The 23,495-nt window shown below is 46.0% G+C and overlaps 3 protein-coding genes across 4 annotated transcripts in view; 2 read left to right on the top strand and 1 right to left on the bottom strand.

The window, feature by feature from the left end:
• Positions 1-14,300, bottom strand: part of armc6 (armadillo repeat containing 6) — a 28,855-nt gene extending 14,555 nt beyond the window's left edge. Inside the window, exons 1-5 of one of the 2 annotated variants that reach the window (XM_063032760.1) lie at positions 14,232-14,300; positions 13,012-13,157; positions 8,225-8,304; positions 2,863-3,439; positions 914-1,059 (exon numbers count right to left, since the gene is read on the bottom strand). In XM_063032760.1, coding sequence (XP_062888830.1) covers positions 914-1,059; positions 2,863-3,439; positions 8,225-8,304; positions 13,012-13,132 — 924 coding nt within the window. In that variant the 5' untranslated portion in view covers positions 13,133-13,157; positions 14,232-14,300. The remainder of the gene's footprint in view (positions 1-913; positions 1,060-2,862; positions 3,440-8,224; positions 8,305-13,011; positions 13,158-14,231) is intronic. The other variant, XM_063032761.1, reaches the window with a different exon arrangement.
• Positions 14,301-16,284: 1,984 nt separating this feature from the next.
• On the top strand, positions 16,285-17,097 carry LOC134337246 (testis-specific serine/threonine-protein kinase 6-like). The gene has a single exon (XM_063032096.1). The coding sequence runs from the start codon at positions 16,285-16,287 to the stop codon at positions 17,095-17,097; it is 813 nt and encodes a 270-aa protein (XP_062888166.1).
• A 5,315-nt stretch (positions 17,098-22,412) lies between these two features.
• Positions 22,413-23,225, top strand: LOC134337245 (testis-specific serine/threonine-protein kinase 6-like). Its single transcript, XM_063032095.1, has one exon. The coding sequence runs from the start codon at positions 22,413-22,415 to the stop codon at positions 23,223-23,225; it is 813 nt and encodes a 270-aa protein (XP_062888165.1).
• The last annotated feature ends 270 nt before the right edge of the window (positions 23,226-23,495 follow it).

Below are 23,495 nucleotides of genomic sequence, written 5' to 3'. Positions count from 1 at the left end.
ACATTGGGTGTTTGATGGGCTTTGCTGTGTGGCGTTTTTTTAAAATGGGTTCTATTGTGTTTCTTTGTTTTGTGGCTGCCTGCAACAAGACAAATCTCAAGGATGTATACAGTATACTGTACATACTTTGATAATAAACGTACTTCGAACTTTGTACATTTTTATTCTACATTGCTATTGTTTTATCTTGCTCTACCTCAGTGCACAGTGTAATGATTTGATCTGTCTGAACTGTACGCAAGACAAGGTTTTCACTGTATCACGGTATGTGTGACAATAATAAACCCATACCAGTTCCAATTTAAGGCCCCTGGCTTTGAACAACTCGACAAACAGAAACATCCTCTCTATATCTACCCTACTGAACCCCTGCTTAACTCTGAGACCCTCTAATCTAGCGGTGGTGGAAGTGAAGGCGCGGTTACACACCTGATGTATCTAGCGGTGGTGGAAATGAAGGAGGGGTTACACACCCGATGTATCTATCAGTGGTGGAAATGAAGGAGGGGTTACACACCCGATGTATCTAGAGGTGGTGGAAATGAAGGTGCAGTTACACACCCGATGTATCTATCAGTGGTGGAAATGAAGGAGGGGTTACACACCCGATGTATCTAGAGGTGGTGGAAATGAAGGAGGGGTTACACACCCGATGTATCTAGAGGTGGTGGAAATGAAGGAGGGGTTACACACCCGATGTATCTATCAGTGGTGGAAATGAAGGAGGGGTTACACACCCGATGTATCTATCAGTGGTGGAAATGAAGGAGGGGTTACAGACCCGATGTATCGAGCAGTGGTGGAAATGAAGGAAGGGTTACACACCCGATGTATCTAGCGGTGGTGGAAATGAAGGCACGGTTACACATCCGATGTATCTATCAGTGGTGGAAATGAAGGAGGGGTTACACACCCGATGTTCAATACAGTCGGCCAGCAGAGCAACCATGAAGTTCAGACCTCCCAGATCCACAATGTCTTGGCAAAACTCATTCCTGACAGCAAGACGCGACAGGGTGCAGCACAGCTCACTGAGGACGGTGGGGTTTTCTGTGAAAGCTGTATTGGAGAGAAGATAATTGCAATAATAAAACATCTTTCACTGTGCTTTACAATCAATGCATTGTTGTAATACAAGTATGCAGGCTAACTAATTTGGGCACATCTAGCTCTCAAAGTTTGCCACTATTACATGCTAACTGAAACTCAGTTACAGACACTGTTAGTAAATATACTGTATGGGGATGATACCTAGTTGTGTGAGGAGAAAGATCCTTGGCTTATATGAATCTTGAGCTGGATAGTGGATGTGGGTACAACAAGACATAGGAACATAATTAGGCCATTCCGTCCATCGAGTATGTTCCGCCATTCCATCAACACTGACTTATTATCCCTCTCAAGCCCCATTCTTTTGCCTTCTCCCAGTAACCTTTGATGCCCTTAACAATCAGGAACCTATCAACCACCGCTTTAATTATACTCAATGTCTTGGGCTCCACAGCCATCCTCGGCAATGAATTCCACTGATCCATCACACTCTGGCTAAGGAAATTCTTCCTCATCTCTGTTCTAAGTGGACATCCTTCTATTCTGAGGCTGTGCCCTCTGGTCCTAGACTCCCCCACTAAAGGAAACATCCTCTCTACAACCACTCTATCTAGGCCTTTCAATATGTTGCAATGACAACCCCCCCGCCCAATCTTCTAACCTTCAGCGAGTACAGGCACAGAGCTACTAACTGCTCCTCATACATTAACCCTTTCATTCCCAGGATCATTCTCAGGAACATCCTCTGGACCCTCTCCAACGGCTGCACATTCTTACATAAGGAGCCCAAAACTGCTCATTATGCTCCAAGAAAGCAGCCAAGTCAACCTCTCACTCAGTGGCAGCCAAGGAACTAATTATTGACTTCAGGAGGAAAGCGGAGGTCCATGAGCCAGTCCTCACTGAGGAATCAGAGGTGGAGAGTGTCAGCAACTTTAAATTCTTGGGTGTTATCATTTCAGAGGATCTGTCGTGGGCCAAGCACATAAATGCAATTACAAAGAAAAAAATGGCAGGAGTTCTAATTCCTTAGAGGTTTGCAAAGATTTGGCATGACATCTAAAAGTTTTGCATAAAATTCTATAGAAGTGCAGTGGACAGATATTGACTGGTTGCAGCACAGCCTGGTATAGAAATACCAATGCCCTTAAATGGAAAAACCCACGAAGAGCAGTGGATATGGCCTAGTCCATCACCAGTAAAGTCCTCCACACCATTAAGCACATCTACACAAAACGCTGTTCTAGAAAAGCAGCATCCATTATCAAGGACCCCCCACACCCCTAGCCAGCTCTCTTCTCATTCTGCCAAAAGAAAAGCGATGTAGGAGCCTCAGGAACCATATCACCAAGTTCAGAAACAGTTATTACCCCTCAACCATTAGGCTATTGAACCAAAGGGGATAACTTCACTTGCCCGTCATTGAAATGTTCCCACAACCAATGAACTCACTTTCAAAGACTTCCATCTTTCATCTCACGTTCTCGGTATTTATTACTTTTTTTTTCTTTTGTATTTGCCCAGTTTGTTGTCTTTAGCACATTGGTTGTTTGTCTCTAATGTTGTACAACAAATTGTGCAAATATAAAAGAAAAAACAAAATAATAACAATAAATAAATGATATTGAGCACATCTGAATGGACAAGGAACTCAAACATACTAAATCACTGTTCTGCTCTAAATTTGCATACCTTTCCTAATTTATAATCTTTTACTATGTATTGCAATATACTGCTGCCACAGAACAAAAAGTTTCACGACTTTCGTCAGTGATATTAAACCTGATTCTGATTCAATAGGTGAATTAGTACCGGAACCTTTTGCAGCTTCGATGATGACCCGAAGTCCATTGTTCTCCATTACTATCATCTTTGCGTGATCATGGGCGTGGCCAAAGGGCACTCGGATGTCATCGTCATAGGTCATGACCCTCAGGACACCAGCCGCCTCTCTGACCACGTCAGCACTGGTGCCATGCCTGACGATAGCACCAGTCAGCAGTGGCAGCACGCCGCGCTGCACCAGGTCTTGCCGGTTCTGCTCGTGCTTCAGGCAGCTGTGATGGATGGCACGGAAGGTGGCCGCATTCAGAGCGGCCAGCTCCTGATGCTGCTTTAAAATGTCCAGGAGCAGGTGCTGGCCCTCCAAGTCCAGGAGGTCCGGCTGACCGTCCAGAAGAGCAGCCAAGCCCTGGACTCCCTTCAGCAGGCGCTGACCATCGGACATCATTGTTCTGCAGGAGGACAGCACCGTGGAGTAGGCAGACTTCTCAGCGGCCAGATGGCGGTGAGCAAAATTGAGGCTGCACTGTTCAGTAAAATGAGTCAGGTGTTCCTCCATTTCATCAAGAGCCAACATATCCAGAGCTTTCTGAAGAGCATCCAGTACCTATAAACACACAATCCATCAATTGATAACTCAGAAACAACTTGTGCTTATAAAGAACTACTATCATAATATGGGATGGCACAATAGCACAGCAGTTAGTGTAATGCTACTGGGGTGCATGGGGTATCCAGGGAGGGGTATCACCTCTGGTGAAGGGGCTTGCTATGTCCATTCCTGGGCAGCTCACTCAGCTTTGGTCCCCACCAGACATTCAGCTCTCAGCTGTGGCTCCAAGTAGCTGTTTGCATGTACTGTGACAGCAGAAACATGCTGGTACACTGCTTTGACAGGTGGGCTATACCAGGTGAGGGTAGCCGGTGGCCTCATACCCTAGTGAGACCAGGATATGCCTGTTCTAAATATGAAGTCAGCTCTGGTGGACTGGGCAGATGAGATCTACAGTGAGATCCAATGGCCAAAAAAGCAGTTTTGCAATACTTCGTGGAAACATAGCAAGGCACAAAAGTAGTCAACCAAGGAAGACCCCATTTGTTTTTTTTATTATGTTTTTTATTGCAACACCAACAAATTACATTCAATACAACCAGTTGCCAATTACATTTTGACTGTTTAACCTAGCCAACCCCCAACCTTCAACACCATCCCCCCTCCACACCTCTCTCCCCCATCCCTCTCCCCTCCACCAATCAACTGTGTAGTACATACACAAAGTATTCCTATTTTAACAAAAGATCTTTTAAGTTAGATATCAAATTTGTCCACATTAAGATTGTGTTTGGCCGTGCATCATTTACTCTTGCTGATGAAAGTTCCAGGTAAGAAATGACCAAAAAGCTCTGAAGCCAGTGAGTATTTGAAATATCATGGGGAGGTTTCCAACGCTGGACTACAATCTTCTTAGCTGCAGTCAGGCCTGCCAGCCAGATTTTGCATGTTTTCTGCATAAGGGAAAGGTGGGAGTCATCACTTAGAAGATGTACAGCGGGGTCCATTGGTAATTGTACCTCTTAGTTCTGTAAGAGTACTGGTAACCTTCCCCCACAAACCAAAAACCCCTGGACACTTCCATACAACATGTATAAGGAAGACCCCATTTGTGACGACTACTTGTACCACTGGACCCAGACTTCGGACATCGAGAGAGCAGCACCACCCCAGTGCAATGGCCTTTTCACTTTCAAAGCTCTCCCGCACAGGTTTCACTGTCATTGTCGGATACGACGGCGCCACCAACCCAGGTTCAATTGGCATCACTGTCTGTAGAGAGTTCGTCTGTTCTTCCCATGACCACTTTCCTCCAGAAGCTCTGGTTTCCTTCCATGTTCCACAGACGTTCAGGTGAGAGGCAGTAAGCTGTGGGCATGCTGTGTTGGTGCCAGAAGCCGGGCGACACTTGTAGGCTATCCCCAGCACATCCTTGGACTGCGCTGGTCATTGGCGCAAACAATGCATTTCACTCTGCGTTTCAATGTTTCGACATAATAAATAAAGCCAATCTTACAAAAACTTGTCACAGAACTTGCCAATAAAATTTGACAGAGGAAAGAGTCAACAAAACCACTTTAGGGCACATCTGATAACAGAGAGTTGGAAATGATTAGGAAAGGAATTCTATAATCCCCAATGCCCTCAGCTTTTTATGGAAAACACAAAGGATGATGGTGTCAATGTGCAAATGAATATGCAATCAAATAGTGTTTTATGTTCTATTCAAGCACCTCAAAGCACTGTATACATTTCAGATCTCAAGATTCAAGACTGTTTAATGTAATTTCCAGAGAACGAAATAACTGTTACTCTGGATCCAATGCAACACAAAAAACACAATAAATATAAATACATAAAACAGCTTATACACATAGATTGATCGTATGTCCAGAAAATGGCACTAGGTAGAGGAGTGTCTGTACATCAGGTAACCGACAGGCAATGATAAAGCAGCAGTGGTTGCGAATGTAGAGGTGGGTTAGTGGGTGGAGGTGTTGATCAGATTTACTACTTGGGTAAAGTAACTGCTTTTGAGTATGCTGGTCCTGGCATGGATGCTACATAGCCTCCTCCACAACGGGAGTGGGACAAACAGTCCATGAGCGGGACATGTTACTGACACTTTCCAGCACTGCAGACAGGTGGTAAAGAAGGAGTGCCAGGAGTGAGGGTGGCGTGGGTACAGACACACCCAGCCCTGAGACACCAGGTAAGGTCATTTGATTCCAAACAATTGGCTTATTGTTCATTACAGCATGTCTTTCTGGTGCTTTCCACTCCCTCCCTTTTCCTTTCCCCTTTTCCCAACCATGATTCTCCTCCTCCTGCTTCCTTTGCGCTCTCAGTCCACAACAGACCCATATCAGAATCAGGTTTATCATCACTCACATTGATCATGAAATTTGTTTTTGTTTTGCAGCAACAGTCAGTTCAATATATAAAATTACTACAGTCCATGATTTTAGCATAGACTAGATGGGCTGAAGGGCCCACTTCTGTATTGTACTTCTCTATGACTCTACTGTGCAGAAGTCATGTGTGTGTATAACACACACACACACACACACACACACACACGAGTTTAAAATCAAGAGGAGCTTGGTTTGACCCTGGAACCTCTGAGGCACAGCAGAGGCTGACAATGGATGAGTAACTGGAGGGGAAGATCAAGATAATGAAAAGTCTGAGTGGCCAAGTTTGTGGACAATACAAAGTTGAAGGGACAGGTAGTTGTGGGGAAGTAGAGAGGCTACAGAAGGACTAAGACAGATTAGGAGAATGGGCAAAGAAATGGCAGACGGAATACAGCGTTGGGAAGTGTATGGTCATGCACTTCAGTAGAAGAAATGAATGGGTAGACTATTCAAAGCGTAGAAAATTCAAAAATCTGAGATGCAAAACGACTTGGGAATCCTCATGCAAGATTCCCTAAAAGTTAATTTTATAGGTTGAGTCGATGGTGAGGAAGGCAAATACAATGTTAATATTCATTGCGAGAGGACTAGAATATAAAAGTAAGGATGTAATGTTGAAGCTTCTTAAAGCACTAGTGACACCTCATTGTGGGCAGTTTTCAGCCCCTTATCTTAGAAGGGATGTGCAGACACTGGAGAGGATTCAAATAAGGTTCACAAAAATGATTCCAGGATTGAATGTCTTGCCATATGAAGAGTGCCTGATGACTCTGGGCCTGTATTCACTAGAATTCAGAAAAATGAGAGGTGACTGAATTGAAACCTATCAAATGGTGAAAGGGCTTGATAGAGTGGACGCGGAGAGAATGTTTCCTACGGTGGGAGAGTCTAGGACCAGAGAAGACCGTCTCAGAATAAAGGGGCGTCTTTTAAAATGGAGATAAGGAGGAATTTCTTTAGCCATAGAGTGGTGAATCTGTGGATTTCTTGGCCATAGACTGCTGTGCAGACCACACCATTGAGTTATACTTAAGGCAGAGTTTGATGGGTTCTTGATTAATCAGGGCGTCAAAGATTACGCAGGGAAGGCAGGAGATTGGAGCTGAGAGGGAAAATGGATCAACAATAATGAAATGGCGGAAAAGACTCAGTGGGCCAAATGGCTTAAGTCTGCTCCTATATCTTATGGTCTTATAGCACATGCAGGTTGGTGTAGGCAGGATAATCAAGTATTATCATCACAGAAGAGAGGCAATGGAGGCTAATGAAGAGGTTCACACACAAAATGCTGGAGGAGCTCAGAAGGTCAGCCTGCATCAATAGAGAGGAATAAGCAGTCGCGGTGTTTCAGTCTGAGACCCTCCATCAGGACAGGAAAGGAAGGAGGAAGATACCAGAATAAGATGGAGGGAAGTAAAGGTGGACAAGCTCGAAGCAAGTGGGTGAGGGAGGAAAGCTGAAGTAAGAATCCAGAAGGACTAGATAAAGAGTCTGATAAGAGAGGACAGTGGATCATGAATGAAAGGGAAGAAGGAGAGGCACCAGGGAGAGGTGATCTGCAGGTGAGGAGAAGAGGTGAGAGAGGCCGGAAAGGTTGTCTTCATTGAAGAGTCCGTGGGTTTCCTCCCACAGTCCAAAGATGTACTGGTCAGTAGGTTAATGAGTCATTGGAAATCGTTCTGTGTTCAGGCTAGGGTTAACCAGGTGGGTCGCCGGGCAGTGGGGCTCATCAGGCTGTATTTCTTAATAAATAAACAAACAAACAGGATCACTGAAGAGGGCAAAGAGGGAACAAAGTGATGTGGTTGCAGTAGTAAGGGATGCAATTACCAACTCAGACCACAGCAGTCTGATTGCAGAGAGAAACTTTACCAACAGGATATGAACATGTACGAGACTGACTTGATAGAGATGTAGATGTGGATAAAAGGCATAGAGTGGACAGCCAGAGAAATTTGTCCAGGGCAGGAATGGCTAATACGAGGGGATATAATTTTAAGGTGATTGGAGCAGTGCGGGGTGGGGGGAGAGAATGTCAGAGGTAGATTTTTTTTTTTAAAAACACTGAGTGGAAGAAGTGTGGAAAGTGCTACCAGGAGTGGTGGTAGATGCAGATACATATATCTATCGTATACGTATAATTGTTAATTAACAATGGAAAGGCAACTAGTGATGATGCAGCAGCTGGAGTGTTGAAGATAAATGTTTTAAACCAGACTGGGCAGTGATAAAATTGTTCCTGGGTGACTGGTAGTCAGATATTTGGGTGGGACAGGTTGGTGAGGTAATTTATTTTATTAAATTTTAATTTTAGAAAAGGAAAAGCTGGCACAAGAACATTTACCAAGTGTAAGTTTTTTAAACATTCAATGGGTTTATTTAAATCACAGGTGAAACGTGCTCTTTGTGCATACTCTCTTACCTGTAGGACATGGTGCTTCTGGTTGCTATCATCAGATGAAAAATTCTGCACAGTTTTCACCACGTTGACAAGATCAACTCCTGGAGGGAGATAAAGGAAATTAAAGGTTCCAGCATAGAGGCAGTTTGCGTCTGGCCCAATGGGTATTTGTTCAATCACTCTGCCCTGAACATTGAAAGCTGTTTGGTTGTATCGTGTCTGGTATGTCCATTGAAATATAATGTAAGAAACTGCACTCTACCCAGTACATCACAGGCTCACCCCTCCCCACCACCAGTATCTACAGAAGGCAACATCCAGCAAAGATCCCATGTCGCCTTCTCAAAGCTCCCGTTGGGTAGGAGGTACTGAATCTGAACCTGATGTCCCACACCACCAGCAATATCTTCAACCATTCGGTGCTTGAACAAGCTGGCAAAACCCTAAACCAGTTTAGCAACAGAGTGAACACTTTGATAACTTTGCACTGAAATAGGCTTATTATTGTTCTAATTGTGTTCTTTACTGATTTCCACACATGACAGTAAACTCAATGACTTTATCAACATCAGATGATGAAAATCTGAAATAAAAACAAAGAAACACTCAGGTCATGTAGCATCTATTGAAAGAGAAGCTAATTCATCATATCTAGTAAAGAGAGAAAATAAGTTTGTTTTAAATCCAGAGCAACACACACAAAATTCTGGAGGAACTCAGAAGATCAGGCAGCACGTATGGAAATGAATAAACAGTCGACGTTTTTGGGCCAAGACCCTCCATCAGGACTGGAAAGGAAGGGGAAAGATGCCAAAATAAGATGGGGGGAGGTGAAGGAAGAAATTACAGGCAGGGCAAGGTGGGGCTGGATAGAACAAAGGGAAAACACAAAAATAATCGGACAAACCTGGGTCTTTATAATGCCTGCATAGCAGATGTTCTAGAATATTGGTTGTTAATCATATTAACATCCTGATACTTTCATTTCAATTTTACATGTTACAGGACACGCCTCTTCTCTTTGCTACCATCAAGGAGGAGGTACAGGAGCCTGAAGACACACATTCAACATTTCGGGATCAGCCGTCAGATTTCTGAACAGACAACGAACCCATAAACATGACCTCCCTATTTTTTTTGCACAACTCACTTAATTTGATTTTTTACATACAGTTCTTATTGTGATTTGTAGTATTATTTTAAAATTATAACTAATGTATTCAATATACTGCTGTGTAAAACAACACATTTCACAACATATGATATTAAACCTGATTCTGATTCGCACAGTGGTACAATCAATATTCTGCAGAACTGAGTGAGTTTGTGGGAGCAGAAAAGAGAACCCTGGTGAACTTAGGAGCTTGGGAAAGTGGCACTTGGTGATTCTAAAGGGAGCACTGTGAGTACAGTGAGACGGTTGGGTTGAAAGGGAGCAGAGCCCTCGAGCTACAGTGGATGGTATAAGAGAAACAATGCCTGGCAAGACATCTTGAAGTAGAAGAATGCGCTTGAGCAGAAAACTGATCCTAATAAGACCATCATCAGGATCACCATAATCAGACCCTGGAAATACTGGAGGATTTCTGATAAGGTGAGACCAGGAGCATCTTCACATCCTCGGGAGATTGAGACACCGCCCTCACCCCCATTCTAACTAATTTTGCAGGACATCTGAGTGTCCTGACTGTGATTTGAACCACAAGGCATCTGACAAGGATTGCAAGGACTGCTGAAAGGACCATCAGGATTGTGAGGGGCTGCTAAGAGGATCATTGGGACTACAAAGAGTTGCGAGGACTGCTGAGAAGTCTCTCTTCCACCATTAGAGACATTTATCAGGTGTGCTGTATACACAGGGCCCTTAGCATTGTCAATGATCCTTCCCACCTGTCTAACAATCTCTTTGACCTCCTACCATCAGCCAGGAGGTACCGCAGCACAAGGACAAGAACTGTTAGGTTGGAAAACAGCTTCTTCTACTGAACTCCCTGCCACCACCTAGGTCTCACCATGTATGAAGTGCAGGTAACATCATACTGTTTACTTTTTAACGAGTCATAAATTCACCTCATTATTTGTGAACAACAGGAATTCTGCAGATGCTGGAAATTCAAGCAACATACATCAAAGTTGCTGGTGAACGCAGCAGGCCAGGCAGCATCTATAGGAAGAGGCGCAGTCGACGTTTCAGGCCGAGACCCTTCGTCAGGACTAACTGAAGGAAGAGTGAGTAAGGGATTTGAAAGCTGGAGGGGGAGGGGGAGATCCAAAATGATAGGAGAAGACAGGAGGGGGAGGGATGGAGCCGAGAGCTGGACAGGTGATAGGCAGAAGGGGATACGAGAGGATCATGGGACAGGAGGTCTGGGAAGAAAGACGGGGGGGTTCATTATTTGTGAATTTATTTGTGGTATAATTACTTTGTGTTGTGTGTAAGTTATATGTACTGTGTTGTGTACCTTGGTCTGGAGCAACATTGTTTCGCTTGGCAGGATACATGCGGTTCCTCAAGGTTGTTCTAGCTGGGGGTGGTAATGGGGACAAGCTCGCACTACCTATTAAATGCTCCCAATGGCATACACCTCTGACAACCAAGTCCGGCTACTGGCCTTCACATCTGGTTTAGCTACAAGGCCCGGTGGAACTGTTTCTACTGACAGGGGAAGGGACAAAGGCGGGTCAGTGGTGCCTTAAAACCAGTCGCTTCAGGCAGATAGGGCTCATCAGCCGTGACTGGCAGCTTATCTGGAAGAAGGAAAACTTTGGTCTCAAACCTCCACTGCCTTGTGGCTATACCCACTCATGGGGAAAGCTTCAGGAGTAAACCCTGAGGGAAAAATCCGGAGCTGGAGCCCCTAAAGCAATTCTACATTGAGTACAATGTTGACTGGCAACTCCTGTGATGCTGCTGGTGCCAAACTGTATTGGTCTCCGTCACTCCTTTGGGTTCATCAGATGCGTGGAGAGGGGGAGCTTGCTACATGGGCAACAGCTCGCTCTCCATATCGTACTGCCCTGGCTTACGTATCTGGACAGCTAGGATTCAATATCTATGGTCAACTCTGACCGAAGGAGGCCTCAGACTCAGACATACATATGTAGGGCTGAATGACAATAAAATAAACTTAAACTTGAGCTGCTGTGGTGTGAAGCTCTTGATGGCCAGCTAGTCGATAAATTAAAGGAGGTGGTTAGAAGGAGAACATCAACAGAGGAACAGGAAAGAACTGTGAGATGCAGAGCTGTAGGTAATGCCCAGCAGGTCCAGATGTACTAGTTTACAGAGAAAAAACTAAGTCAACCTTACTGGTCAAACTGCTGGAGGAACTCGGTGGATTGAGCAGCCTCTGGAGGGGGAAAATAAATTGTTGAGGTTTCAGATGAAGACCCTGCATCAGGTGTGAAGGGTGCAGCAAAGGAGAGGGCAGGAGGAGCGAGACAGGGTCTGTAGCTGATAAGTGGGCAGAGGAGGGCTGAAGGAGCCAGGTGGGGAGAGGTGAGGTGGAGTCCGAAGATGCGGACAGGTAGCTGTGGGAGGAAGAAGCACATGGAGTTGTAGGGAGGTGAGGAGGAAGGTGCCGATACAGATAAGTGGGCCACATGTCCTGAAATCTGGAAACTAAGTAAAAAGTGATAATGGGAACCATTAAAGGACAGAACCAGATGGAGGAGAGATAGAGTGGGTGAACTGTGGAGGTGGTGGGTGGGTGGGTGGAACCTGGCGGTAGGAAGGGCCAAAAATGGGAGGTGGGGTACTGGAAAGGGAACAAAAATGAGAAGATGAGCAGGAAGCAGAGAAAGAAAAAAGTAGGAAAGAGCACTGAAAGTGGAAAATTCAATGTTTACACCACTGGCTTGTAGACAATTCAGATGTTATATAAGGAGTTGTTCCTCTGCACTCTGGCACTGGAGAGGTTAGGGGACAAATAGGTTGGTGAGGGAATATGAAATGGCACATAACTGGGAGTTGAGAAGGCCACATGGGAGTCAGTATCACACAACAACCAGATAGTTCGAAAATGAACAGGGTTCCCTGAAATTGTTAACTTTGAAATCAAGTTCTGGTCTCTATACTTGAGGAAGGATATACTGGCTTTGGAGGCAGTGCAGAGGAGGTTCACCAGGTTGATTCCAGAGATGAAGGGGAGATTGAATCGCCTGGGACTATACTCTCTGGAATTCAGAAGAATGAGAGGGGATCTTATAGAAACATACAAAATTTTGAAAGGGATAGATAAAAGTAGGAAAGTTGTTTTCATTGGTAGGTGAGACTAGAACTAGGGGACATTGCCTCAAGATTCAGGGGAGAAGATTTAGGACGGAGATGAGGAGAAACTGTTTTTCCCAGAGAGTGGTGAATCTGTGGAATTCTCTGCCCGGGGAAGCAGTTGAGGCTTCTTCACTAAATATATTTAAGATACAGTTAGATAGATTTTTACATAGTAGGGGAATTAAGGGTTATGGGGAAAGGGCAGGTAGATGGAGCTGAGTTTACGGACAGATCAGCCATGATCTTATTGAATGGAGGGCAGGCTCGATGGGCTGGATGGCCTACTCCTGCTCCTATTTCTTATGTTCTTATGTTACTAAGTTCCAAACTCTATAAACAGCCAGAGTGGAGGGTGATGGGTTCTTCCACAGTGCAGGAGGGCACTGACAGGTCAGGGTGGGAGTGGGTGAACAATTAAGGTGGCAGAGATGTGGAAACTCTGAATGGCCATGCTGAACACCCAAAGTGCATTTGATATCTCCAAAGAGGAGAAGGGATTCAAAACAGGGAATGTCAGGATAAAGACTTCACCTACCTTGTGATTCAAACTGTTGTATTGCCTCTTTCAAAGCCTCCTCTGGTTCCATCTCAAACTCAATCATGTTTTCTCGCACTACACTATCAAACGTCTCCTGAGTAATTCGTCTGCTCGCCATTCTTCCAGAACTTCACTTTCGGCAACTGTGATAAAATTTCACACTCAATGTACAGGAACGAAATTTTAATATTTTTTACTTTTTTTTAAAGAATGTTTAAGATTTAACTAGGATAGGTATGTAACATCTTTCTTCAAACATTTCAGGATGGATATATATTTCAGACACCTCCCACCCCCACCCCTCATATAGCTTAATCGAGTCTACCACAGCTTCAAGTTGCAGAGGAATGGAAGGTCGAGGTGAGGAAAGGGCCAGGATGGGATAAGGGGGAATGAGGGATGAGTGAAATCGGGGAGGCCGGGCAGGGTTGGGATGAGATGAGGAGGATGAGGGAGATCGGGGAGGTGGGCATGGCCGTGTTGGGATGAGATGAGGAGGATGAGGGATGAGGGATGAGGGAGATCGGGGAGGCTCAAGCCGGGCCGGGTTGGGATGAGATGAGGAGGATGAGGGATGAGGGAGATCGGGGAGGCTCAAACCGGGCCGGGTTGGGATGAGATGAGGAGGATGAGGGATGAGGGAGATCGGGGAGGCTCAAGCCGGGCCGGGTTGGGATGAGATGAGGAGGATGAGGGATGAGGGAGATCGGGGAGGCGGGCCGGGCAGGGTTGGGATGAGATGAGGAGGATGAGGGATGAGGGAGATCGGGGAGGCTCAAGCCGGGCCGGGTTGGGATGAGATGAGGAGGATGAGGGATGAGGGAGATCGGGGAGGCGGGCCGGGCAGGGTTGGGATGAGATGAGGAGGATGAGGGATGAGGGAGATCGGGGAGGCGGGCCGGGCAGGGTTGGGATGAGATGAGGAGGATGAGGGATGAGGGAGATCGGGGAGGCGGGCCGGGCAGGGTTGGGATGAGATGAGGAGGATGAGGGATGAGGGAGATCGGGGAGGCGGGCCGGGCAGGGTTGGGATGAGATGAGGAGGATGAGGGATGAGGGAGATCGGGGAGGCGGGCCGGGCAGGGTTGGGATGAGATGAGGAGGATGAGGGATGAGGGAGATCGGGGAGGCGGGCCGGGCAGGGTTGGGATGAGATGAGGAGGATGAGGGATGAGGGAGATCGGGGAGGCGGGCCGGGTTGAGGGAGCGGTCGGTACCTCGACAAACCGCTGGACGAATCGGCCACCTTCACCGACTTCAGCACCGCCGGCTGTGCAACACTTTTCCCTTCCCCTCTCCCCACCCACTGGGTCTCCGTAAACGGCCGATTGGTTCCTATGTACGGCGGAACGCTTGCCAAACGCACTCACTTCCGGTTCCAGCCTTGCGGCGCAATGAACGACGGAGGAGAGAGGGGAGGGCGGTTTGGTTTTGTTCTGGTTTCTCCCCGCGGGGTCACACGAAGTTCAAGTTCAGACCGAGGTGCGCCGCACAGAACATATACTGTCTGTAACTCACACATTTAACACGAAGTAATATTTCCGCAAACAATAAGGTGCATTTACGGCACAAGTTATAAAGTAAGCGGTGTAACGCTGCCGGTGCTTCGTGATGGGACGTGTTTGGTGGTAGGGAGCGCGGTAGTCTGTCTCCGACCGGGGGAAAGGAGCTCCTCATGCCTGACCGGTGGGGGTCATACTCCCCTCGCAAAACGGTGGAGAAACCAAGCAGGTCAGGCGGTGTCTATGGAAAGAAATGAACAGCGGGCGAGACCCTTCATCAGGACTGCATGCCAAGGCACGGAAGATGGGAAATTGGAAAGTCACTATTTAAAAACGGAGAGTAGAATTGGTTACCCAGTATCAGGGGAAAGGAAACTGATTCTGCCACAAAAGATGCTATAAACATACCTAGTAAATATCAGTGAGACGAAAGATTTTTAGACAAAGTGCCACATAAGAAGTAGACGCATGAAATAAACCTTCTGGGTTTTGGGGTAACTTACTGGCAGAGGTTGGGAACTGGTTAATAGGAGAAAGAAAACAGGAATAAAGTTTTTTTTTCCCTCTCAGAGGGGGCAGTGGTAATCAGTACAGTACCAGAGGGATCGGTATAAGTCCCCTTCCATAAGGCATAGGAGCAAAATTAGGCCGTTTGGCCCATCGAGTCTGTTCCACCATTCCATCATGGCTGCTTTATTATCACTCTCAACCCCATTCCCCCCACTGTACAGCAGTGGTCAGACAGGGTGAGAACACAAAACTGGGTAAGATTGTAAATCGTGAAGAGGAAACAAAGCAAAGACCAGGTGACTGTATGGGCAACAACAAAACAACTTGGTAAAGTCTGAACGCAAAACACTGCAGCACCATACAGGACCTTTAGTCGCAATTTGACCCAACCTCCTGACCACCATATACAACCCTGAGACTCATTTTCTTGCAGGCGTTCACAGTAGGTACAAAGAAACACAATAGAATCAATGAAAGACCTCACCCAATGAGATGAACAAACAACCAATTTGCAAAAGACAAACTGTTCAAATACAAAAGGAAAAATAATAAGGAATAAATGTCAAGAACATGAAATGAATAATGTTATCTGGAGAATAGTAGAGAGCTAGTTATGAACAAAGGCAGCTAACCCTGAACACACGGCCTGCAGACAACAAAAAGAGGAATTAATCTATATATTTTTTTAAACTCTACTTTGTGTGAGGTGCTTCCCCCAAAATCCAGAGACACAAAATGTTGGAGTTATTCACTGGCCTGAGGTGACAGGGTCATAAGACAATGCCAAACTTCCTCAGACTTTGCCTTCCTAAGAACACTACACACAAAATGCTGGAGGAACTCAGTAGGTCGAGCAGCATGAATAGAGGGGATAAAGAGTCGATGTATATTCCTCTCCATAGATGCTGCCGGACCTGCTGAGCTCCTCCAGCATTTTGTGTGAGTTGGTCGAGACTTCCCCCATCTGCAGAATCCCTTGTGTTTATACCTTTCGAAGAAACTATCGTTCAGTTCTTCCGGCCCAGCCTCCGGTCAAACCCCCACAATCCCCGCACAGATTCTCAAGAATAGAAAAGGCGCAGAGTTTCTCAAGAGTTGAAAACTTATTTCCCGAGCCCATGTCCATAAATGGCCGCAGGGTTCATGATGTCCCGGGAAACTTCACAATTACAAATTGTTACAGCACTCGTGTGAACCGCTACACACGTAACGTTGTTACCTCAAAACATGCGGGGGGTGGGGAACATGGCCATGCACCATGTCCGGAGACACGTTTCTGGCAGAGTTAGGGTACAAACTTGGAAAAACCATTGGTGAAGGTAGTTACTCCAAAGTGAAAGTGGGCACTTGCAAGAAATACAGGGAGAATGTGGCTATAAAGGTGGTGGACAGGAAAAAGGCTCCCCCGGATTTTGTTGATAAATTCCTGCCGCGGGAGCTAGACATCCTGAGAGGGATCAAACACCCTCATATTGTGCAGGTCTTTGAATTCATCGAGGTCTGCAATGGGAAGCTCTACATTGTGATGGAACAAGCTGCCACCGATCTCCTGCAGCTGATCCAGAACCGGGGCCACATCCCGAACCACGAGGCCCGACACTTCTTCTCGCAGATTGCCTGCGCTGTTAAGTATCTCCACGAGCGGAAGATTGTCCACCGCGACCTCAAGTGTGAGAACATCCTGCTAACCGAGGACATGCAGGTGAAGATCACCGACTTTGGGTTCGGGAAGAAAATCCATAGCTCCCCCCACCTTAGCAGCACTTACTGCGGCTCGGCAGCCTACGCCCCTCCGGAGGTCCTCATGGGCGTCCCTTATGATCCCAAGAAGTATGACATTTGGAGCGTGGGCATCGTCCTCTACGTGATAGTGACGGGGTGCATGCCGTTTGATGATTCAAACATCAGCAAGCTGCCCAAGAGCCAACAGAAAGGGGTGGTCTACCCGGAGAACGTTCACCTGGAGGAGAAGTGTCAAAGCCTAATCCAGGAGCTTCTGCAGTTCAGCCCAACCGAGCGACCGGCTGCCCACCAAATCGTCAAACACGCCTGGGTTAGGGACGGCAAGTAGGAGGCCACACCCCACAAGCAATCACCGTTAGTTTCCTCGTAGCGTTACCGTAACGGATGTAACAACCTCTATCTAAAACCATTCTCAATTAAACCTTTGAAAGTGAACGAGCTCATTTATCAAATTATTATTAAGCTGTAATCTGCCAGCGTGCTCCCCGCATCTGGTCTCTTCCCTCTTCGATTTCAGTCTTGAAGAAGGGCCTTTATTTATTTAGAGCCTAATCACAGAACAACTTACAATGACCGGTTAACCTACTAACCCGCGCGTCTTTGGACTTGAGAGGAAACCCCTGCGCACACAGAAAGAACACACACACTTCGTACAGATGGCGCCGGAACTGAAATGCAAACTCCGATGCCCTGCATCGCGCTAACCGTTACGCATCGTGATGCTGGCTGTTTATTCATTTCCATGGATGCTGCCCGGCCTGCTGAGCTCCTCCAGCATTTTGTGTGTGATGCTGTGGATTTCCAGCATCTGCAGAAGCTCTTGTGTGTATGCACTCTTCAGAGTGGCCTCCCGTGACCTTGACCATTGCCTCTTCTCTCCCCACCCATACCTGTTGCCATCCTTTGACATTTTTGGCCCCCAACACCTCCCATCGGGCCCCACACACTGCGAGAACCACCCCTGGGATCCGTGTACATCTGTCCAATGGAAAACATGGCACACTAACCATACATACACCCCTTCCCTTCTCACTGAGAAAACGGGTTCTGCTCACTTCCCCGCTAATACATAGAAGCAGAATGAGGCCATTCAGCCATCAAATCTGCTCTGCCATTCTATCACGTCTGATTTATTATCCCTCTCAATCCCATTCTCCTGTCTTCTCCCCATAACCTTTGATGCACTGACTAATCAAGAACCTATCAACCTCCATTTTAAATCTAGCTAATGACTTGTCCTCCACAGCTGTCTGTGACAATGAATTCCTCAGATTCACTATCGTCCGGCTAAAGAAATTTCTCCTCATCTGTGTTCTAAATGAACATCCCTCTGAGTGTGTGCCCTCTGCTCCTAGCTCCCCCACTACAGAAAACATCCTCTCTAAGTCAACTCTATCTGGAACATCCCGGCTTCTCGACCCTCATGAATCCTAGGCACACAGTCACGCGCTCGAACCCTAAGAATCCCCATCCAGTGCAGGAGCAAAGGGTAGGATGTATCTGGAGACTACACGCTCAACTGTTCAACCCAGTTCAGTTGTGCAGACTATACTTAGTGACCCACAAAGTTCAAACTAAATTTACTATTTAAGTACAAATATGTCACCATATACAACCCTGAGATTCATTTTCTTCTGGGCATTTACAAAAAACTAATGAAACACAACAGAATTTATGAAAAACTACACATAGAAGGACTGACAAACAACTAATGTGCAAAGGAAGACAAATTGTGCAAAATAAAAATGAATACTGAGAACATGAGTTGTATAACTCACGGAGCCAACGGCTTCAAATATCTCGGCTTACTTTGCCTTTGTGTCCATCACAGAAACGTATTCTCTATAACTTGCTCTCTGCACTGTGGCCCTGTTCCATCTCTGACCCCATCTTCACAAGTTGGATGTTCAAAGCCAAGCGTGCACTCAGGTTGTCAGTTTGCTTGGATGAGATGGGCCGTGAGGGTCCTGTGCTGTGTGCCTCTTCTGAGACTGGATGCAGCGATGTGATGTGAATGATAAGGGTATCTGTTTATTCCTGTCCCATGAGCTAACGTGCCCAAACAATAACGGTGAACTAGGTTGAGAGAGGCAGCCGACTGAGGTTTCTCGGAAACATCTCAGAAGGTTGGGAACGTCTCTGTTGGGCTTCCCCCTCTAAAGGGGTTTTCAAGGTGAACATGCTTCACTTTAACTGTGAATGCCTGGTTGAAATAGGTGAGCATCATGCAGGAACCCCAACGAGACCCAGATCTGATCGATCATAAGACCATAAGACAAAGGAGCAGAAGTTGGCCATTCGGCCCATCGAGTCTGCTCCACCATTTTATCATGAGCTGATCCATTCTCCCATTTAGTCCCACTCCCCTGCCTTCTCACCATAACCTTTGATGCCCCGGCTACTCAGATACCTATCACTCTCTGCCTTAAATACACCCAATGACTTGGCCTCCACTGCTGCCCGTGGCAACAAATTCCATAGATTCACCACCCTCTGGCTAAAAAAATTTCTTCGCATTTCTGTTCTGAATGGGCACCCCTCAATCCTTAAGTCAGGCCCTCTCGTACTAGACTCCCCCATCATGGGAAACAACTTTGCCACATCCACTCTGTCCATGCCTTTCAACATTCGAAATATTTCTATGAGGTCTCCCCTCATTCTTCTAAACTCCAAGGAATACAGTCCAAGAGCGACAAATGTTCCTCATATGTTAACCCTCTCATTCCCAGAATCATTCTAGTGAATCTTCTCTGTACCCTCTCCAACGTCAGCACATCCTTTCTTAAATAAGGAGCCCAAAACTGCCCACAGTACTCCAAGTGAGGTCTCACCAGCGCCTTATAGAGCCTCAACATCTCATCCCTGCTCCTATACTCTATTCCTTTAGAAATGAACGCCAACATTGCATTCGCCTTCTTCACTACCGACTCAACCTGGAGGTTAACCTTAAGGATATCCTGTACGAGGACTCCCAAGTCCCGTTGCATCTCAGAACTTTGAATTCTTTCTCCATTTAAATAATAGTCTGCCCATTTATTTCTTCTGCCAAAGTGCATAACCATACACTTTCCAACATTGTACTTCATTTGCCACTTCTCTGCCCATTCTTCCAATCTATCCAAGTCTCTCTGCAGACTCTCCGTTTCCTCAGCACTACCGGCCCCTCCACCTTTCTTCGTATCGTCAGCAAACTTAGCCACAAAGCCATCTATTCCATAATCCAAATTGTTGATGTACAATGTAAAAAGAAGCAGCCCCAACACGGACCCCTGTGGAACACCACTGGTAACCGGCAGCCAACCAGAATAGGATCCCTTTATTCCCACTCTCTGTTTCCTGCCAATCAGCCAACGCTCTATCCACATATGTAACTTTCCCATAATTCCATGGGCTCTTATCTTGTTAAGTAGCCTCATGTGCGGCACCTTGTCAAAGGCCTTCTGAAAATCCAAATATACAACATCCACTGCATCTCCCTTGTCTAGCCTACTGGTAATTTCCTCAAAAAATTGTAATAGGTTTGTCAGGCAGGATTTTCCTTTAAGGAATCCATGCTGAGTTCTGCCTATCTTGTCATATGCCTCCAGGTACTCTGTAACCTCATCCTTGACAATTGACTCCAACAACTTCCCAACCACCGATGTCAAGCTAACAGGTCTATAATTTCCTTTTGGCTTCCTTGCCCCCTTCTTAAATAGCGGAGTGACATTTGCAATCTTCCAGTGTTCTGGAACCATGCCAGAATCTATCGACTTTTGAACGGTCATTGCTAATGCCTCCGCAATCTCCACAGCTACTTCCTTCAGAACGCGTGGGTGCATTCCATCTGGTCTGGGAGATTTATCTACCTTTAGACTATTCAGCTTCCTGAGTACTTTCTCTGTCATAATTGTGACTGCTCACACTTCTCTTTCCTGCCACCCTTGAGTGTCCGTATACTGCTGATGTCTTCCTCAGTGAAGACTGGTGCAAAATACTCGTTCAGTTCCTCCGCCATCTCCTTATCTCCCATTACAATTTCTCCAGCATCATTTTCTATTGGTCCTATATCTACTCGTACCTGTCTTTTACTCTTTATATACTTGAAAAAGCTTTTAGTATCCTCTTTGATATTATTTGCTAGCTTCCATTCATAGTTCATCTTTTCCCTCTTAATGACCTTCTTAGTTTCCTTTTGTAAGGTTTTAAAAACTTCCCAATCCTCTGTCTTCCCACTAATTTTTGCTTCCTTGTATGCCCTCTCCTTTGCTTTAACTTTGGCTTTGACTTCTCTTGTCAACCACGGTTGCATCCTTTTCCCATTCGAAAATTTCTTCATTTTTGGAATATACTTGTCTTGCACCTTCCTCACTTCTCGCATAAACTCCAGCCACTGCTCTGTTGTCTTTCCGGCCAGTGTCCCTTTCCAGTCAACTTTGGCCAGTTCCTCTCTCATGCCACTGAAATTTCCTTTACTCCACTGAAATACTGACACATCAGATTTCAGCTTCTCTTTTTCAAATTTCACAGTGAACTCAATCATGTTATGATCACTGCCTCCTAAGGGTTCCTTCACCTCAATCTCTCCAATCACCTCTGGTTCATTACACAATACCCAATCCAGTACAGCCGATCCCCTAGTGGGCTCAACAACAAGCTGTTCTAAAAAGCCATCTCGCAGACATTCTACAAATTCTCTCTCTTGAGATCCAGTGCCGACCTGATTTTCCCAATCCACTTGCATGTTAAAATCCCCCACAATTATCATAACACTGCCCTTCTGACAAGCCTTTTCTATTTCCTGTTGTAATTTGTAGTCCACATCACTGCAGATGTTTGGAGGCCTATAAATAACTGCCATCAGGGTCCTTTTATCCCTGCGATTTCTTAGCTCAACTCATAAGGATTCTGCAACTTCTGGCTTCACCTGGCTTCAACATAACATCTTCAAATGGGTTCTTCTTTTGAAATAAAGGGGGTTCTAATCTTCACAATGGGCCTTCCTCCCTTTTGGATTGTCACTGAGGGCAAGATATTTGTCATGCTTTTCCAGAAAGTTCCATTCATAGAGGTGGTTGAGGCCTCTGATAAACATTTCCAGGTCATCCAGGAGGGAACGAGCTGGCTTTCTTCATGGCCATCCACTAGAAATCGGGAGGAATGAAGGTTCATCCAACTGGCACATACTTTCCAGAGGACAGTTTGGCCCTTTGACCTCAACAGCAGGTCATGCCCCCTGACACCTCCATGTTGGAGGTGACCTCATAAATACTGAGTGTCATGGATAGGATCAGAAGCACCTCACACTGCCCCCACCCGATGGGAAACAAGGCTCAACAAGACCTTCTGCGTGCAGGTTCCATCCTTACACGTCTTTCTGCAAAGCAGCAGCAAGCTCGATTGTGTCTTGGAATGTGTGGAGCTGGGTTCCTCCCATGAACTCAAAGGGGAAAAGGCAACAGCCTGAAGCGCCAAATCATTTCATAGTTATCAGCACAGTGAAGCCAATCATTTTTTGAAAGCATTTCAGGACACGTCTATAAAAGGTGATGGGGATGAGATGTGACACAGGGAAAACTTCACAACAGCAAATTATTACAGCAGGCCCATTGATAGGACAGGTCTGCACATTGGGATATTGCCTTAACAAGATGGCTGTGTAACATGTCGGGGAGCAAACTACTAGCGAGGTTAGGTTATAAAGTAGGGAAGACGATAGGAGAGGGCAGTTACTCCAAAGTGAAAGAAGCCACTTCAAAAAAGTACAGTGATAATGTAGCAATCAAAGTGGTCGATACGAAGAAAGTGCCAAAGGATTTTGCCAGCAAGTTCTTGCCCAGGGAGATGGCCATTCTGAGAGGGATCAAACACCCTCACATTGTGCAAGTGTTTGAGTTTATCGAGGTTCTCAATGAAAATGTTTATATCGTCATGGAGCTGGTCTCAACAAATCTTCTGGAGCTCATCCAGCGCAGGACCTGCATCTCCTGCCAGGAGGCCAAATGCTTGTTCTCTCAGGTCACCAAGGCCATTAAGTACCTTCATGAACGAGACATTGTCCATCGGGACCTCAAATGTGAGAACATCCTTTTGACTGAGCAGATGCAGGTGAAGTTGGCTGATTTTGGGTTTGGGAGGAAGAGTCAGGGATACCCAGAACTCAGTACCACCTACTGTGGCTCTGCTGCCTACTCCCCTCCCGAGGTCCTTCTAGGGGTCCCTTACGACCCCAAAAAGTATGATATCTGGAGCATGGGGGTCATTCTGTATGTAATAGTGACCGGTTACATGCCATTCAACGACTCCAGCATCAGCAAGTTACCGGAGAAACAGCTGATGGGTGTGATATACCCAGAGGAGATTACACTAGAAGAGAAGTGCCAGTGTTTGATAGAGAAATTGCTAACATTCAGTCCGCCAATGCGTCCGACAGCTAACCAAGTGACAAGGCATGCATGGTTTAGAGAACGCAAATAAAGGAATATGCTCTAAAGTGGCTTAGCTCAGGGTCCTTGCTGCATTATTGTCCAACCAGCGCAGTGTCCAGATCCCGTGGCTGGTGCGTTTGCCTCAGGCAAAGACAGTGTCCTCTGCTGAGAACGGCAGTCCTTCTCAGTGTGTGTGAGTGTGTGTGTGAGTGAGTGTGAGTGAGTGTGTGTGAGTGTGTGTGTGTGTGTGTGTGTGTGTGTGTGAGAGAGAGAGAGAGAGAGAGAAAGAAAAGAGATTAGGTAGAATTAGAGAAAGAAG

This window comes from Mobula hypostoma, chromosome 24 (assembly GCF_963921235.1).
Source record: "Mobula hypostoma chromosome 24, sMobHyp1.1, whole genome shotgun sequence".
Taxonomy (NCBI): Eukaryota; Metazoa; Chordata; class Chondrichthyes; order Myliobatiformes; family Myliobatidae; genus Mobula; species Mobula hypostoma.
Note: the sequence above shows the minus strand (reverse complement) of the source record. Positions and strands in the feature narration are given on the sequence as shown.